Genomic DNA, 18,492 nt, shown 5'->3' with positions numbered 1-18,492 from the left:
GACCGAATTCGCCGAATCAAGTCGACTGGACTCCGCTCGCTCATGAGATGAAGTTCAGGACTTGAGGTTTGCTTGTGACTCACAGACGTATCAGTTACTCCCACCTCTGCTGTGTGCCGTGTCTTATACCCCGTGTGTGTGGTAAACTCCGGAGCACCGCAGCCTGGCACTGGATAAGCTGTTTTTCATAATGAATGAATGAATGAATGAATGAAAATATACAGTATCATTAAAAGACCTGCAAGAGGTAATAATTTTGTTGAGTACTGTAAAGTATGTTTGGGTTTTTATTGTTGTGTCAAAATATACTTCATTTAGCTTTTAAATAATTTTTAGGAGCAATTTTTTTTTTTTTTTTGTCTGTGCAATTTTTATCCCATCAGAAATAATGTTATTTTGATCCCTTCACAATGGGAATAGGCCTAATGGGATTTCAGAGAATAAATTCAGGACACACACTGCAGACACAGAGAGATCATGATTCATTATAAGGTCTTAATTATTAGAAGACAATCATTTGTTAGGCACCAATATTATAGTGGAAATGTAGATGAACTCGCTGATGCTGTACAAGTTCACAAACAAGAATAACTGTTATGGTAAGAGTGAGGAAGATAAATGATATGAAACAGAAGAACAAGGCAGCAGGCAGTACAGCATGTTATACAGATGTTAAAACTATTTTTATTCATACTTTGTGGGAGTGAATTAAATAATGCAACTGTTTGTAGAAAACATGGAGTATGAACCCCTTGAAGGCCCATGAAGTGAGTAAGCGCAGATTCTCGTTGCAAATTCTCATTTTTATGGTGAGTTATGAGAATTTTGTGGCAAAATTCAACAGAAAGAATGTAAAAGATAAAAAATGTGGAAGGCTGTGAAGCACGTTACAAGGCAGTCTGACTAGATGCCCTTCTAGTATAGATACTTTGAACAGAATCACCCGTGTTGGGGTCACTGTCATTGTTGTTTAAGTATACGTTTAACACTTTTTGAGATGGTTCTATTGTTTCTAGCTGCTGTAACAGAGGCAGGAATGGACGGATGTTGGGTTTAAATCTAGTACAAATGTAGTACAGTATGTGGTAACAGCAGAGCTGTGGCCACATGGGCAGGACAGCAGGTTTTTCCCACCTTAACAGGTTTATTGTAAACCAAAAGAACAGAAAAGAGGCGCAAAGACAAATGACATTGTCCAGTGTCCTTAGTGTGTTGTTTGCTGATGGACGAGTGGACTGATGCGTGTGGCTCTTATACGGTATGTGCAAGAGTAAATCGTTATAAATGGCTTAGTGTAGAAAGTTAACATGGTAAGTCGCCTTTGCGAGAAGTTCCAGCTAAATAAAGTGTGACAACATTAAAAGAAAAGCGTATCGAAGGACTACCAACATCTGGTGTCCTGGAAAAGGAGCGCAGCTTCCGGAACGATTCGCTGCTCGTTTTGATGGGAGTTTTCACACGATCGCCACGGCCGTCGTCCGGAAACCTCGGTCTCTGGTTCAAACCTCTGTTGCTGGTATAGTTCCCTTCATCGCCCTGAGTCGCTCCAGTAGGAATACCGTGCTGCGTTGATACGCTGCTAAATGGCTGTGAAACTTCGGTTATCCGAGTCCTACGTTGGACGACGGTGTCGGATAAATGAACGTCAACAAAAATAACGACCAAAATGGTCCTGTGGACAAACGGAGCGCTCTCTGGCGCGTGCTGCACACTTGGGTAGCTGTGAAAACTTAGCGTGTTGGGGGTTCCGTTGTCGAGTTGTTCTCGTTTCCCCGGACCCAGGCAGTGCTGGAGTGCAGCGTGCTCCTTGACAAGCTGCACAAGCTGGACCAGAACCGCCTGCAGCGTGATCTCCTGGCCCGACACGAAGAAGCCTCGGCACAAGTGCAGCGGCGGGTGGTGGTGCAGCGGCGGGCAGAGCTGCACAAGATCTTCGCCGAGGAGCTGGAAGAGGCTGTCCGTATGGGGGAGATGGAGAGGGCTGTGGCCAGTGGCCTGCTGCACGCATACTTTACCTGCCAGGTGAGGCGCTGTTAAGAGCACCAGGGCTCCTTGAGTCAGTTATGAGCTCGTAATGTTCAGGACAGCAAGTGCAACGATGGTTAAGGACACACACACAGTATGTGAGCAAAAATTTGCCAGTGCAAGTGTGAGCAGGGACCCTGCTGTACCACCCTTTGAGCAAAGTACTTAACCTAATTTGTTCTAGAAAACAAATCAAATAAGCTTTGTAAAATACGTATGTAAGAAGGGTCACATACTCGTGGAACACATCCAAAAGAACATTTCTCCTGCACTATGTACAGCAGCCAAAACCAAGCCCTGCACTTAAATCGGTTCATCATTAGCTACACTTTCCTTTTTAATGCAGTCGTGAGTTTTTGCACTATAGCTAGCTGATGTGTTTACCTATTTTGTTAATCTTTTTGTTTTGATTGTTCTGAAGTGACAGGTAACTCGTACAAGTTGAAGGCATTAGGGTTGCTTATAATTGTGCTCCCAGTGTGTCTTCAGCTCTCGGGGTTAAAACCTTCCCGACATCTGTGACACTCTTCGAAACAGTGATTCTCTCTGCTCCGTCTACGTTTTCAACGTGTTTGGGCAGGCTGTGTTGTTTAAAAAAAAAAGAAAAAAAATCTCATCATCTTCTGTCCCGCTTGTCCTAAAAGGGTCGCGGTGGCAGCAGGGAGAGCAGAGAGACTCATCCGCCCCTGTCCCCCGCAACTTCCTCCAGCTCAACCTGGGGGATCCCCAGCCGTTCCCAGGCCAACTGTGAGATGTAATCCCTCCAGCGGGTCCTGGGCCGACCTCGGGGCCTCGTCCCAGTTGGCCGTGCCCGGTATACCTCCAAAGGGAGGCGCCCGGGGGGCATCAGATGCCCGAACCACCTCGACCGGCTCCTCTCAATGTGGAGGAATAGCGGCTCTACTCTGAGCTCGTCCCGGATGTCCGAACTCCTCACCCTGCCACGGAGAGTGAGTCCCGACACCCTGCGGAGAAAACTAATTTCGGCTGCTTGTATTCGCGATCTTATTCTTTCGGTCATCACCCAAAGTTCATGACCATAGGTGAGGGTAGGGATGTAGATCGACCGGTAAATGGAGAGCTTTGCCTTACGACTCAGCTCCCTCTTCACCACTACAGTCCAGTACAGCGACCACATTACTGCTGCCGCTGCTTCCGGTCTGCAGCCGATCTCATGCTCCCTTCTCCCCTCACTCGTGAACAAGACCCCAAGATACTTAAACTCCTCCACCTGGGGCAAATTCTCTCCCCTTACCCAGAGGGGGCATACCATCCTTTTCCGTGAGAGAACCGTGGACTCAGACTTTGAGGTGCTGATCCTCATCCCCACCGCTTCACACTCAGCTGCAAACCATTCCAGTGCGTGCTGGAGGCAGCCATGTGACGGTGCCAAAAGGACAACATCATCTGCAAAAAGCAGAGACGTCACCTTCCGACTCCCACACAGAATGTCCTCCTGACCTCGACTGCACCTTGATATCCTGTCTATGAAAACCACAAACAGGAGTGGAGACGAGGCACAACCTTGGCGGAGTCCAACACCCACACTGAACAGGCTTGATTTAATGCCGAGTATGCGGACACAGCTTTCGCTCCGTATGTACAAGGACCGAATGGCCCGAAGCACCTCCCACAGAATTTCCCGGGGAACACGGTCATAGGCCTTCTCCAAGTCCACAAAACACATGTAGACTGGATTAGCAAATTCCCATGCCCCTTCAATGATCTGTGAGAGGATAAAAAGCTGGTCCGCTGTTCCACGGCCAGGGCGGAATCCGCATTGTTCCTTTTCAATCTGAGGTTCAACTATTGACCGGACCCCCCTCTCCAGCGCCCTGGCATAGACTTTCCCAGGGAGGCTGAGAAGTGTGATGCCCCAATAGTTAGCACACATTCTCCGGTCCCCTTACTTAAAGATAGGGACCACCACCCCAGTTTCCCAGTCCAAGGGCACTGTCCCCGAGGTCCATGCAACATTGCAGAGGTGTGTCAACCATGACAGCCCTGCAACATCCAGGGCCTTAAGCATTTCCGGGCGGATCTCATCCACCCCCGGCGCTTTGCCACTGTGGAGCTTACCAACTACCTCAGTGACTTCCACCAGGGAAATGGACTCTGACAGCCTGAAAGCCTCTGGCCCTGACTCCTGTAAGGGAGGCATATCACTCGGTTTTAAGAGTTCTTCAAAGTGTTCCTTCCACCTCCCGACAATGTCCTCATCAGAGGTTAGAGTTCCTCCAGTCCTGCTAAACACAGCCTGAGTGAAACTCCTCCGACCCCTTCTGAGCTACCAGATGGTTCTCCAGAACCTCTTTGAAGCCGACCGATAGTCGTTTTCCATGGCCTCTCCAAACTCCTCCCATTCCCGGGATTTTGCTTCTGCAACCGCAGCCGCTGCTGCCTTTTTCGCCTGCCGATACCTATATGCTGAGTCTGGAGTCCCCAGAGCCAACCAGGCCCTAAAGGCCTCCTCCTTCAGCTTGACGGCTTCCCTCACCACCGGTGTCCACCAGCGGGTTCTCCGGTTGCTGCCCTGGCTGGCACCAACAAGCTTTTGGCCACAGCTGTGCCTGGCTGCTTCCATAATGGAGGTTTTGAACAGGGTCCATTCAGACTCCATGTCCTCTACCTCCTCCGGGACATGGGAGAAGCTCTCCTAGAGGTGCGAGTTAAAATCATTCCGGAGAAGGTCCTCTGACAGTCATTCGCAGCATACCCTCATTAAACGCCTGGGCCTACCAGGTCTGTCTATTAGTTTTCCCTGCCATCTGATCCAACTCACCACCAGATGGTGATCAGTTGACAGCTCAGCACCTCTCTTCACCCGAGTGTCCAGAACATGTGGGCTCAAGTCAGAAGAAACGACTACAAAGTCGATCATTGACCTTTGGCCCAAGGAGCTCTGGTACCAAGTACACTTATGAGCATCCTTCTGTTCGAACATGGTTTTTATTATGGACAAACCATGACTAGCACAGAAGTCCAATAACATTTCACCATTTGGGTTCAGATCGGGCAAGCCGTTCTTCCCAATCACCCCCCCCACCAAATTTCCCAGTCATTGCCAACGTGACCGTTGAAGTCCCTCGGCAGGACTATGGAGTCTGTAGGTGGGGCCCTGTCCAGAACCCCACCCACCTTCTCCAAGAAGGCCGAATACTCTGAACTGCTGTTTGACTGTTGTGTGTGCTTATGCACCAAAGTTTTCCTCTCTGCAACCCTAAGTTGCATTGAGGTGACCCTCTCATCCACCGGGGCAAACTCCAACTGTATGGCAGCCAGCTGGGGACTTGTGAGTATCCCCACACCTGCCCGGCACCTCTCACCTCGTGCAGCTCCTGAGTAGGAGAGGGACCACCCCCTATCGAGGAGTTTGGTTCCAGAGCCAACACTGTGAGTGGAGATGAGCCCAACTATATCTAGTTGGTATTTCTCAACCTCCCCCACCAGTTCCGGCTCCTTCCCCCCAAGTGGGGTGACGTTCTGCGTACCAAGAGCCAGTTTTCGTCGTGAGGGGCCGTGACACCACGCGCCACCCCGCCCCCTCCCGCCGCCAGGTATACATAGCACCGGACCCCCATGTTGGACCTTGCAGGTGGTGGGCCCACCGCCTAGGAACACTACCCCCAGGCCTGGCTCCACGGGTAGGTCCCGGTGACCCTATTCTGGGCAGGGTAAACGATCTCCTGTTTACTTTTTGCATGGAGGTTTTTGGATCGTGTTAGTCTGGATCTTTACTCCAGACCTGTTCGCCTTGGGAGACCCTACCAGGAGCATACTGCTTCCGATGACATAGCTCTGGAGATCCCTAGATCACGGAAGCCCTTCTGCCACGCCAAGGCCCCGATCCAGGAAGGGGGGGGGGGGGAGAGATATAATATATGTATATATATTTTTTTATATATGATTATACAACGTTACTAGGCATTCTGTTTCCTGTTGGTATATCGGCACTCTAAAAATATTTCTCTTTCATCTATGAACTCTTGTGTAATTTTTTTTTTTTTTGTTTTTTGTTTTTTGCAAATGTAACAGTAGCTGCTGCACCATAGAATGTGCACTATGTGGTACCAGATATGGTAAAATATGGTTTATTTTACATAATCAAAGGCAGGCAGGTAGAAGCAGCAAAATAAATTTACTCCATTAGTCCTCCTCCGTAATAGTTCATTTGATCCTGAAAAACCTTTTGTAAGGTGAATTGTCATAAACCAAGCACTCAAGTCTCAGTATGCGGCACGGTGCAAGTAGCACTGCTGTCTCTCAGCACCTGAGTGGTGCAAGAGAACATGGGTTCGATCCGCACTCAGTCTGTGTGGAGTTTGCATGTTCTTCCTGTGTCTTTCCTCTGGGTGCTTTGGTTTCCTCCCACAGTCCAAAGGCATGCTATTCAGGTGGATTGGTGACTCTAATTCACCCATAGTGTGTGAGTAACAGAGAGCGTGTGTTCCATTGATGTATGGATAAGTAACTCGTTGTAAGTAGTGTATCTATCAGTGTGAGTCACCGCGGTGAATAAGGTGTGTGGGCTGATAACACTACATAGAGTTGACTGGAAGTCACTTTGGAGAAAAGCATCTGCTAAAGAAATGTAATATATTTATGAGGTCCTGAGTCTCAAGACTCCCATCTGTTATGAAATATCTCCAGTTACTTCAAGAAGAATTTTGCAAGAATGTATGATAAGTGGTAGCGTAGTGGTTACAACTGCTGCCTTTGAATCCAAAAAGTTGCAGGTTCAAGTCCTACCTCCAGCAGTAGTACCCTTGAGCAAGGTCCTTACCCTGAATTGCTCCAGTAAAAAATGATGCAGCTGTATGAATAGGTAAGTAATTATTAGTAGTGTAACGTTGTAAGTCGCTAAATGAATTAATATAATCTCATGGTGGCTCTAGTCTCATGCTGCCCTGCTCTCTGGAAAAAAGACAAATTTGCTTATTTTTTGTTGGCTCATTACTTAAGCAATACAGATGAAAGCAGTGCTTTGAAAGCAATTAGGCCCCTAAATAAAATGAATTACATTTTCAAAAGTTGAATTTGGCAGAAGAGTGTCGCTGCAATGCTCATACGAGACCTTGAAACTGATGAAAAAGCTTAAAAGTAACGGGGCTTTCCCTTCTTCTTTCCCTTCCAGGACCAGCTGGAGGAAGTCCTGGATGCCTTCCTGGGCAGTCAGAGGAGCGTTCTGGCTGAGCGCCATGCTCAGCGGCAGTTTCTTGTGCACAGTCTTCAGAGCCTCAAGGGTTTGATGCTCGATGTCTTTTCCAAAACATCTGCCAGAATGGATAGCTGGTTCCAGGAGCTCAGGAGGTAAGAGGTTACGAAGAGACTCTCAGCCCCACGCACCCTCTACACCCCTATGGTCACCTGAAATACCCGAGTGCTTTTGAATGGAATCAGTGTTTGACAGCTCTCTGCCCTGTGTGTCAGGTATGTCCAGTGAAGGCAAAGAAAGGTGCAGCAGAAAAGTTGAATTCAATGAATTTTTGTGGAGTGCTCTTCTCACACAGTGTTACAGTGCTGCAGTGCTGAACAAAGGCATATGACAAATAAATAAATAAGACAGCTGAATATTTACTAGAGTGATACATTATCCATACAGTTATTAATGCTATAAGTAATGACTACTGGCCATGGAGGAAAGGAACAAAAAACACCCAAAATGAAAGTCAAGGGAGAAAAAGTGTTAGTGGCTACCCCCCCCCCCACCACCACCTCTCCTGGGCATTCTAGATTAAACAAGACATTTAAGTCAATTTACAACTACTAATAACATTGTTGCTCTATGTTAACTTGATGTCCCTGTTCACAAATGTACATCTTGTTCATCATCACAGGTGGTCATCAGTTTCAGTCAGCCTGGGGTGCTGGTATGATGGCTGGCCGGCCTTCTCAGGCCTTATCATAGGGAAACAATGTTCAACAAGAAAGAAATTGTTAGGAAATGATGACTTAAAGAGATTAGCCAGGTTAATACAGAAGGTGGGGGGGGGGGGAGCAGAGCCAACTGGAATTGCACTGCTTAGTGATATGTCTGAGTGAACATGTACAGTTAAGTCTTAAGCCTGGATTTAAAGGCTGAGACTGACAAGCCATTCCTGACAGTAACTGGTAGACTATTCCAGAGTTTAGATGCTCTATAACTAAAGGTGCGCTCTCTACTGAGGTCTTATTGATCACAGGTACTTTAAGCTAATCTTTGTCCAATAAACAAAGACACCGTCTTGGAGTATAAGAAAAAATATTCTCACAAAGGTAAGGCTTAGCAGTGCCGTGTACTGCCTTATAGGTCAGGAGTAGGATTTTATAAGCAATTCAAAGCATAACTGGGAGCCAGTGCAGTGATTTCAGCACTTCAGTTTTTAGAATTGTCTGTCCCTCCAAAAAGGACAAGAGAAGACGATTGAATAAGGAAAAACTGATTGCAGATTGTTTTATTTTGCAGCTCTACATTGTGATTTCCCATTGGACTGTAAATTGTATTAAGCATGATTTAAACATTTGTTGCTATAAAGTACAATATTGGATTGCGTAGAGCTGGCTCAGTGGATCACGTGTTTGTGTCCCCCCCCTCCGTGAAGCATTGAAGCTCCCTTTCAGTTTTGTGTGTAACGAGTGCTCCTTGTGTGTGTATGGAATGAGAAGTTGGTAAGAACTGTCACAACACATTAAGGCTTTCATCCCCTTTGAAACAAAGCCCTGATATTGACAGACATTTGTTGCTTTATGAAGAAATTATCATCAGGCTGTAAGGTATTGGGAGCAAAACTGATACATTTTCATCTTTTTTTCTTCACTGTAAGGAGCTTATTGCATCAAGTAAACCTAATAATTCAGGAGGATTTGTTTTCAGCCTCGCTGATATTACATTTTGGCTGGATCACAAAGAGAAATTGTATTTTCTTGTTTATGATCAGAGCAAACGGTTTTGTGTGAGGTTGTTTTTTTTGTTTTATAAATTGGTTTACTGTATGATCAGGTTTAAAGCACCTGTGATTTATCAAAGATAAGTGTCCAGCGTTGAACTGGGGCAAAGTGTTTGCCTTCCTGCCTTGGGCCTGGGGGAGCTTTCTTCCTAGAGCGTGTGGGCTTCCAGGGCTCATAGGTTTGCTTGTAGCTCATACAACAGTTGTAATGTGACTGACAATTATACGCATACGCAGTAATTTTACCGCAGCGATTTAGGGTAAGGACCTTGCTCGAGGCTTCTAGAGCAGTAGGTGAATTTGATTTGGTGACCTTCAGATCCGCAGGCAACAGCTGTGACCACAACACTACCGACTGCCCTTTAAGTGTGGACGTGATGCCATGAGGAGTTGAGTGTTTGTGTGAGGTGTACAGAAAGTACCATGAGCTGCACTTTAATGGAATGGCTGCGGAGACAGCGGAGGAAAAGTTCAGCTCGTGGTTTTCGGTTATGAACATCTGCCCATTTGCGACGTGCTCAGAGGATCCGTCCTCCGTTTATTGCTCATCACGTGGAGATCTGCAAGAAACCAGAGTCGTTGAGACGGGAAACAGCCCTGGGTTTTGGCACGGTCTGAACGCAGAACAGCCAAGGTAACGGGTGTAACGCACTTTTGTATGGCTTTCTGCTAAATGAATAAACGTAAACGTAAAAAGAGGGAAAATACAATTAGTTTCTGAAACATGCTGCGTAGAAACATACCCATTCATGACCTCACTAAGAGTTGTACGTCATGCTGGGATCATGGGCTCATAGTTACTGTAGGTGCAGCGACGTGAAGCTTCTGTTCGTACTTTTCCTTGCCCTCGGTCTGCCGACAGCACAGTAAAGGCACATGGTTGCTTTATATAGATGCTTTGCAGTGTTTTAGAGACATTTGGGGGTTTCGGGGAGGCTGGGGACACACCGTTAATTTTTCCTTTCAAAATAATGGGAAATTGGCTCCGAGTATCTGAAAACTGGTCGTGTGTAACATTTTGTGGACAGGGTTAGTTTCGAATATCGAGGTTTACCTGTACGTGAAAAAAAGTTGTAACGGGAAACTTGGACCTAAATTATTTGTCCAATTTGAGTTGTAAAATTACAATTTAGCTGAAGGTAGACGGTGAGACGAGACGCTTTTCTTGCTGCTGATACCATGATGACATTATATCCAGGGAAGACTTTGTGTTCACCTGCACATTGGGTGACCAGCGATCGATCGTTCAGGGCTGTTATTGCCTAAGGCGACGAAGTGCGTGTTTTGTCAAACGTGACAGACGCGTCGTAGACGTGAAGTGTTCTTGCACAGGGTCCTACGGCCTAACAGTAGCAGCCGTGTGTTTTTTAGATGGAAGAAAAATGTCTCGTCGGTGCACTGCCCGGCGTTCTGAGTGTCGGTCACATCGGGGTTTTTGGCTCAAGACATTCTTTTGTAGGAGGCCTGAATACAAACGAAATAAAGTGAAGATGTGCTGGAATCAAAGGCTTTCGCTCTCTTAAGAACAAGAAAATCCTTTCTAGTGTGGATTAACCAGCGTTTCAGCAGGATGGTCTGACCTTTTACTATATAGAGCCTGCAAGAAATCTCAGTCAGCCTCCTCAAGGGCCCTGTGTTTCAGTGGAGCACACAGAGTATTTTCCTCTCTCTGCAGGGAACAGTAATTTACAGCACATGAAGTCGTAGAAAAGCCCTTAATTCCTTCTCAGCCGTCATCCCGTTTATGCAAGTATTACGAAGCATTAACGTCAGAATGAGGATGTTTGAGGGTCTCTTTTCAGAACGCTCTGCAGAGTAACAAAAAGTTTCTGAGCTGTTTTTCAGTTTTTAACGTACGTCGTCTGAAAGCGTCGTCAACGTCTTCTCTCTGGTCCTCTACGCAATCCTGGGTTTCTTAACCTCGGTGTCACGTGTTTTCAAGTGTGTATGTGACACAGCACCTCACTGACACTTGGGCACCAGATGATTTAACTTCCCATCAAAACGATTACTCTGATGAAATAATAATAATAATAATAATAGTAATAATAGGTGAGGTTCAACAGAGGCAGTCAAAAGTTGCGACTCTCAAGTCCCAGGGTGCGCGAAGGCAGTCCTGGCCTTTGACAGCACAAGTTTCTGCTCTTTTTGCTCTGCTTTGTTTTCACTTGAGCTACACTCATCCCATAATAGTAATTGTCGGTGCAGCAGCTGGACTGACTGTAAAGCAGCCCCTTTTACGCTCTAAACGCAATTTCGCTTCCTAGGGAGGCCGGTGCGGAGGAGGATCAGGTGGAGCCGGTGCTGGACAAAGCCCAGAAGGAGCTGCTGCTGGCGAGACAGGGCCTGGAGGAGGCGCTGACGCGGGAGAGGAATGCAATGCACTCCCATCTGGTCAAGAGGAGGAGGAGCCTCATTGCTAACAAAGTGAGAACGCAGCGTGAATGGGAGTCGAATCCACGAAGGCTCCAAACCGGCTTTCAGTACGACAGAGGATAGTGCAGAGGTCAAACACGACCGCCATTCAGTTTTCACGTTGTTTTGCGCTCATGTCCTCATTTAAGCATATTTTTCCGGGAGTTTGTGTGCGTGTGGAGGGGGGGGGGGGGGGGGCGGGCGGGCTTCGGCTTTGGATATGTAAGGAATTACCGCCCCGGAACGTGTGAAACGATGACATGCTGCATTCCAGCAGGGTGCAGCTGAGCGTGGTTTGTGAAATTTCTTTCTTGTGCTCATGTTCCCTATTCTCTGCCAAAGAACATCCTCAGTGTCAATTGAAGGGAGGCTTTTCGTTCCATCAGCTTTGCTTTTAAAACACTCTTCTGCCCTCAATGCGGAGTGCTGCATCTTGGCACGTCGTCTTTCAGTGTGCTCAGTCAGCACAACTCCCATTTTTCTTTGTTCTCTGGCCACTGGCGGTGAAAGTCGCCCTGATCGGTGCTCACTGCCTGCTATTGATTATGGTCAATATGGCCATAGTTTGTATAGTGCAGTGCCAGCGTGTTTCACTGCTACCACTAGAACCATGGGTTCTTCTTTGACTCTCCCTGTGTACAGAGCGAGGTACAACTTGTAAAACTGCTTCTCGCACAAAAACACAAGAGGGAAAAGAGCGACCGAGACTCTTAACGCCTAATCGGTACAGATTCCCAAGCGAAAATGCTTTGAAATCGGTCCTGCTCTCTTTCGCTGTACGGACTGCCTTTGTTTCGGGACATCCCAAGATAGCGCGCACGCTGCCGTCTGTGGTTCACTTCAGTGCGGAGCCTTTCTGGGATTCCTGCTTACTCTCAGCTTTGTGGAAGGAGGCCACTGGAGGCTCCTGGGATGATTCCCTGTGGCACCGTCTGAAGCCTTGTTTGGAAAGGGAGTGTGTCGGACGGAACAGATCGTTGCCAACTTCTCTTCTTCTGTTTTAAAGAAAGAAGCCAAAGTGGCCTTGTTGTCCAGCATCCCGACTGGACAAAGCACCTAGTGGCCACTGTGCCACGTGGAAGAACGTCAGGCCTCGCGCTCAGCCCGTCGGTCTGCCCATGCTGGATTGCTCCTCCTGGGACTTTAACGTTTTCTTCAAGGTTAAGCTCTCATGAACATCTCAACACTCACAATGGTGGTGGGGCTTCTGCGCAGGTTTTAGCTGCAGTGCCCTTTTCTTTCTTGGTTATTTCAAGCAGTTTATTGAATTTTTTTTTTTTTTTTTTTTTTGTTCCACCTCCTGCTGACATGTTGCTTCAACTGATGTTTGCAGTCCTTTTCCGTTTTGGGTACCTCTCGCATGGGGCCACATTTTCAGATGGCTCTACCCTGTCGCTGTGCTCTTCAGTTGTGACATCAGAGCTCGGTGTGTGTGTGGCACACATCTCCTGTGTTTGTGATGGAGAGCTTTCGCTCTGTGGCAGCTGAGGAAACTCTCAAGCGGTTGTTTTGTTTCTGAGAACCTCTGCAATTTACCCCGTGCCCTTTAAATGATTGATCACAGAAATTGAAAATCTTGTAATGTTTTGACATTTCCTCAAACACACACACATCTCTAGCTTGCTTTCCATGACTCACCCTTCCTTCTCCTTTCCCTCCACTGTGTGCTCTGAGCTCTGTTCCCTGGGCAGGGGGTGGGTGCACACACCCACTGGGGTTCCATGCCCACGAAAGGGTTGGCTGAGAGCAGGATGAGTTTTGTGTAAGATTCGCAGGAGCACCGGCCTCCAGAGATGGTCCTTGTTCCCAGCAAACACACGTGCGAAGCAGAGCTGGAGAAGTGCTCCGCAGCAGTGTGAAAGCCCTGGAGGTATTGCAGTGGGGTGTAGTGCATGACCCCTGGCAGGGCATTGCTTCAGCTCAGTCTGCGCACGCACACACACACACACACACGCACACACACGCAGGCATCTGCACTCATGGGACCAGGAATGTCTGCATCTCAATTATGAACAGGGCACTTGAGAGAACTTTCCTCAGAAAAGTGCAAAATGACTTCCTGCAGACTGGGCGCAGTCACAGGTTAGTGAACTCATGTGAGCTTTGTGGGCTCCGTGGCACTTTACCTTTCTTTGGGTGTACAGCAGGAGGGCACTAACTCATCTTTACCAGTTACAGCACTACAGGCCATTAGTGGCATCTCGTGGGTACAGTGTGAGCCCACAACATCTTCATACCTGGGGGAGTGTGGTGTCATCTAGCTGGTGTCTCTCCAAACAGCCTTTCTCTTCGGGAAAATGTGTGTTGTTTCGGCCAGTTGTCCCTCATGGCAACGCGCTACAAATAAGTGTGACACGCATGAAGAAGAAGGCAGGTCTCGGAAATGCCGCCACCACAGTGATGGTGACCCAAGCGAGAGACTCAACACTTATTGGTTGGTCAGTGCTGTCTTGGCGACCGTCGTCTTCGTTGTGCCGAGGGGGGCGGACACACGCAGCCTGCTGCTTCCGACCAGCTCGAGTGCGGCGCTGCTCTCGGACCTGCGCGTAAGTAACTTTGACTCTGAAATTTGTAGGAATGGCAAAGTGCTCCAATGACCTTTCTAAACCCCGTGTGCTGCGTTATGACCGTGGGATAAAACATCAGTCGTACATGAGGTCTCCGATGACCTCGCATAGGCCTTACTCTAGTACAGTTTAGGAGTAGGACTCATGAAATACCCCATGTTGGAACTCCCGTCCTCTTCTCCTTTCTGTGGATGCGACTGGTCACCCAACCTGATGAAATATGTTTGTAGTCATGTGACTTTTTCATTGAAATGTTTCAGAGAGTTGAGCTGATCGGGCTCTCGGCTGTAATCCGCAAATGGGCTTCCCTGCGGTGCTGAAAGTAAAACCAAGACGTGCTGCTTATTTGCAGGATTTAGAAAGAAATAGACCTGTATCCAGACCTTGGTCTTCTGCTCCAGCAAATGTGTGTTTTAAAGCAATTATATGAGGGTAGGTGTGCTGGCGTCCCATCCTGGGTGTGTCCCCTCCCCCTCCAGCCTTGCACCCTGTGTTGCCGGGTTATGCTCCGGCTTTCCGCAACCCTGCTTGGGACAAACAGTTTCAGACCGTCTGTGTGTGTGTGCGCGTGTGTGCGCGCGCACGCATGAGGGTAAAATGAGGCTCAGTGTTGTGGGAGGTTGGAGAGACGCCTTGTCGGAAACCACCGTCGCCTCCTCATGCCACCCCCTCACATTTATATCTCCTTTCGAATCCTCTGAGTTTCGAGATGGCGCCGTCGCGCTCCAAATGCCTCGTTAATCCAGCCGGCTCGACAAGCAAGGAATGCCATCTACTTGACGACAAACGCGTCTCGGCAGTACTCTGCAGGTCTCGCGCGGGACCGTAAGCGACCCTTGTAGTACTTCCCTGACCGAACTGTGGTAAAACACGAGTTGGTGGAGAGCTAAGAATCTGTCTCTGATCTACGTGGCGGCGCTGTCAGACGGTCAGGGTCCGATTATCCTTATTATCAGTCAGGTCAGTTGTGATGGATTTGACAGCTGCTACATGGTCTCGTGGTTCTCGCAGCTTGTGATGAGGTGCTGTCAATACTGGATGCGCCAGGCGTTCTCCACTACCCACCAGCTGGTGCGGGGGCCACGCTGACGATGAGATACGATGATTAGATGTGGAGTTGTCACTGTCCTCTAACATTTCGTTAATTTGAACCTTGTTTTACCGTTTGCTGCCTCTCCCTCTGAGATACACCAGGGCCAAGTGGACTGCGGTGACTCGCTTTTTCCTCTTGGTTTCATCTTGATGCAAATTGTGTTTGCAGAGCCTTCACTGGAGGGTGTGCTCATAGCCACACGTGCAGGCTCCTGCCCTCTGTGTGTCCGTGTCCGTGTCTGTGTCTTTGCACCACATACATTTGCTTGTCACCCCACTACTAAGTCCTGCAGGGTGGAATTTCTACTTTCCACCTGCGCCGGTTGAAAGGCGTGTCGGTTCTGCTGCTGCTTCTTGGGGTGATAAAATGACTTGTCAGAGTTCCTGAGGAGAAGCTCCATGTGGGGTGTAGTGGCTCCCGCTCGTACTGCATATATGGGTCTCCTGTACTGTTCCTAGCACCGCGCTCCTTACGTACGTGTGTGTGTGTGTGTGTGTGTTTCTGTTCATGCTTCAACACTCCTCTCTGCTTCCTTACATTAGATTTACATTTACATTTATTCATTTAGCAGATGCTTTTGTCCAAAGTGACGTACATCTCAGCAAAAGTATAATTTATGCATAACATTGAGAGAAGGAGACATAGCTGCAGACATGAAAGTCTCAAGCAAACCTAGTTTGTTATGTACCACTTGCTGCACCGAAGTTCATCGTTCGAGTAGGTGCATAAAACACAAGATACACAAATCCCAATACCCTCCCACCAATTTTTTTTTTTTTTTTTTAAATATTATAAGATATACAAATAAAGTACAATGCCAGAGTAGTGGCTGAATAAAGGTTGTATCTGGGGATGCTTCTGGAGTTACGATGCGTGAACAGTTACACCATAGATGAAGAGATCTTGGGCAAAATGGATCTGGAAAAGGTGGGTTTTCAGACCCTTCTTGAAAACAGACAGAGTTTCCGCAGTTCTGAGTGACAGGGGAAGGTCATTCCACCACAACGGACCCAGAACCGAGAACCTCCGAGCTTTGCCTTTCGTGCGCGAGACCACCAAGCGAGCAGAAGTAGACAAGCGAAGGGACCTGGCTGGTGTGTACCAGTTGATCAAGTCCAGTAAATATCCAGGAGCAGTTCTATTGATGCATTTGTACACAGTAACCAGGGTTTTGAATTTGATTTGGGCAGCTATAGGAAGCCAGTGCAGAGAGATGAGTAGAGGAGATACATGGGAGCGCTTTGGCAAATCAAACACAACTCATGCAGCAGCATTTTGTAGAAGCTGCAGAGGTTTGATGGCAGTAGCAGGAAGGCCACACAGGAGAGAGTTGCAGTATCCAGACGGGAAGTCACCATGGCCTGGACAAGTAGTTGGACGGAGTCAGGAGTGAGGCAGGGACGGATCCTACGAATATTATGCAGGATGTATCCGCAGGACCGGCTTGTGGCTTCAGTATGTTGAGAGAATGACAGACGCATCAATCGTAACTCCCAGACCCTTAGCAAAGGAGCAAGGCGAAATGAGTGCGTTGTCCAATTTGATCGAGAGGTCATGACAGGAGGACAGGCCATCTGGGAGGTAAAGAATCTCCGTTTTGGAGAGGTTGAGTTAGAGGTCCTTAATAAGCTTCTGCATTTTTATACTTTTAGGATGATAATACTCACTCATGGACTTAGATTGCTTTTATTTGTGGCCCATAGCGCAGGTGTCCACATAATATTCCACAATATTGCACATACATGCGTAAATGACGCGTGATCGAGTCCCCAAAGGCTCTTGAAGCAGCTGTTCCCTGCGAGAGGGCCGAGGACTGAGGTCCGAGTGACACCTTTTCCACCTTCCTGCCTCCGCTCTCCCAGCTGCAGGAGCACAAGCAGCAGCAGAAGGAACTGTCAGCAGTGGCGCGGGCCTGGGACGGAGGTGCCCATCTGGGCTCGTACCTGCAGCGCTGGCGCGGCCTCCTCATCTCGCAGTGTCTGGAACTGGGCGAGCTCATCAACAACCTGGACGAGGAAGCGGCGGCAGACATCCGCAAGGTCCCCTGGGGTTCCTGGGAAGGGGGAAGCTTCCACAGGGAGGCACATTGGGGAGGTGGTGGGATGTTCAGGTTCAGATGAGGCTGCGTCACCCACTGTCACACAGTGCCGTTGCCACTGATCGCAGTAAACTGAATTTACAGCTCAGCTTCTGACTTCAAGGGTGGGTGTGTGTGTGTGTGAGTATATGCACAGCATAGACTGCGAGAAATGAAACGAAAACACAAAATAGTATGATCTGATGAACAGAAACTAATGTGTGCGATGACCTCTGAACCCTGAAGGTGACGATGCGTGTGATCCACGGTGCCGTAGCGGAGGTGAAGGCCATCCTGCCGGCGGCAGCAGCAGCCCTGCTCGGCCCAGTGGCGTCGCGCTTCCTGCCGCAGCGGGAGCCGGTGGGCGGAGCCCTGGCGGAGGCCCAGGAACGGCTGCACAGGGAGGGCAAGGCGGCACAGCACACGCTGCGGGCCACCCGTGACGGGCTGCAGCGCCTCCTGGAGCAGGAGCTGTACGAGCAGCAGACCCTCCGAGGGCGCGCCAGGGACTTCTTCGGGTGAGTAGCCTCTTCGCAGCGAGCGGCTTCCCTCACCGCGCGGCTCTCCTCCTTGACAGCGCGTTGCCTGTCCCTTTCTGTCTGTACCATTGTGCGTGGGTGCCGTATCCCAGGAGCCTGTGCACCTCCCAGCTCACCTTGTCTGAGGAGGAGCTCCTGCGCTTGAAGCTGGCATTCCAGAGCTGCCTGTCCCGGATGGACCGCTGCCTGGTGCTGCCCCGTGCCCAGTCCCGCTGCCGGCTGCAGGCTGCCCTGTCCCAGTGGAGGAAGGAGCAGCTGGAGAGAGAGCAGAATGTAGAGGTGTGTGTGTGTGTGTGTGTGTGTGTGTGTGTGTGTTAGCTCGCAGACCGACAATTGGTTTTCACAACGGTGTTCTCTGTCGCTCGGTTCTCTTCGCCGGTGTCTCATTTACCGCTAATGTTCCACTGTAGTGAGGTGAAGTCTCGAGTACTTCACGCACTCAGGAGGTGGCGTCATGCTGCCTTTCAGAGGACTTGCATCTGCTTTACTCAGCAGAGTAACACATGGAGACATTGGCGTGATCACAGTGCAGAGTGACTGACCCTGCGTGTAACTTCTGGGCACAAGCAGACATCTGAACTCACGTGTCTTGGCGAGAGAAGCCTGTCCTCAGCTCTGCTTCATCGTGGTAGTAGAAGAGACCCCCGCCTGGTGGTGGCCCTGCTGACGGCACGGCGGAGCCGGATCCGGACCCCTCGCCCATTCTGGCCTTCCGAACTCAAGTGGAGGCGCAGATCCGACTGTACGAGCAGGAGAAGGAGACGGAGAGCACGGCCGCGAAGAAGGTGAGTGGCAGGAGGTTAGGGCACAGCACAGAGAAGAGGGACTGGTGTGAGGTGAGGGGGTGAAC

General features: G+C 48.9%; 1 protein-coding gene across 3 annotated transcripts in view; it reads left to right on the top strand.

Moving 5' to 3' along the window:
* The window catches only part of LOC108924158 (limbin-like), a 47,695-nt gene that overhangs the window by 16,446 nt on the left and 12,757 nt on the right, over positions 1-18,492 (top strand). For all 3 annotated transcript variants that reach the window (XM_029256198.1, XM_029256197.1, XM_029256196.1), the window contains 7 exons: positions 1,783-2,022; positions 7,160-7,335; positions 11,219-11,378; positions 16,889-17,065; positions 17,350-17,621; positions 17,735-17,921; positions 18,278-18,427. In XM_029256198.1, coding sequence (XP_029112031.1) covers positions 1,783-2,022; positions 7,160-7,335; positions 11,219-11,378; positions 16,889-17,065; positions 17,350-17,621; positions 17,735-17,921; positions 18,278-18,427 — 1,362 coding nt within the window. The remainder of the gene's footprint in view (positions 1-1,782; positions 2,023-7,159; positions 7,336-11,218; positions 11,379-16,888; positions 17,066-17,349; positions 17,622-17,734; positions 17,922-18,277; positions 18,428-18,492) is intronic.

Source organism: Scleropages formosus, chromosome 11 (genome assembly GCF_900964775.1).
Source record: "Scleropages formosus chromosome 11, fSclFor1.1, whole genome shotgun sequence".
Lineage (NCBI taxonomy): Eukaryota > Metazoa > Chordata > Actinopteri > Osteoglossiformes > Osteoglossidae > Scleropages > Scleropages formosus.
The sequence above is the reverse complement of the archived record's forward strand: the minus strand, read 5'-3'. Positions and strand labels throughout refer to the sequence as shown.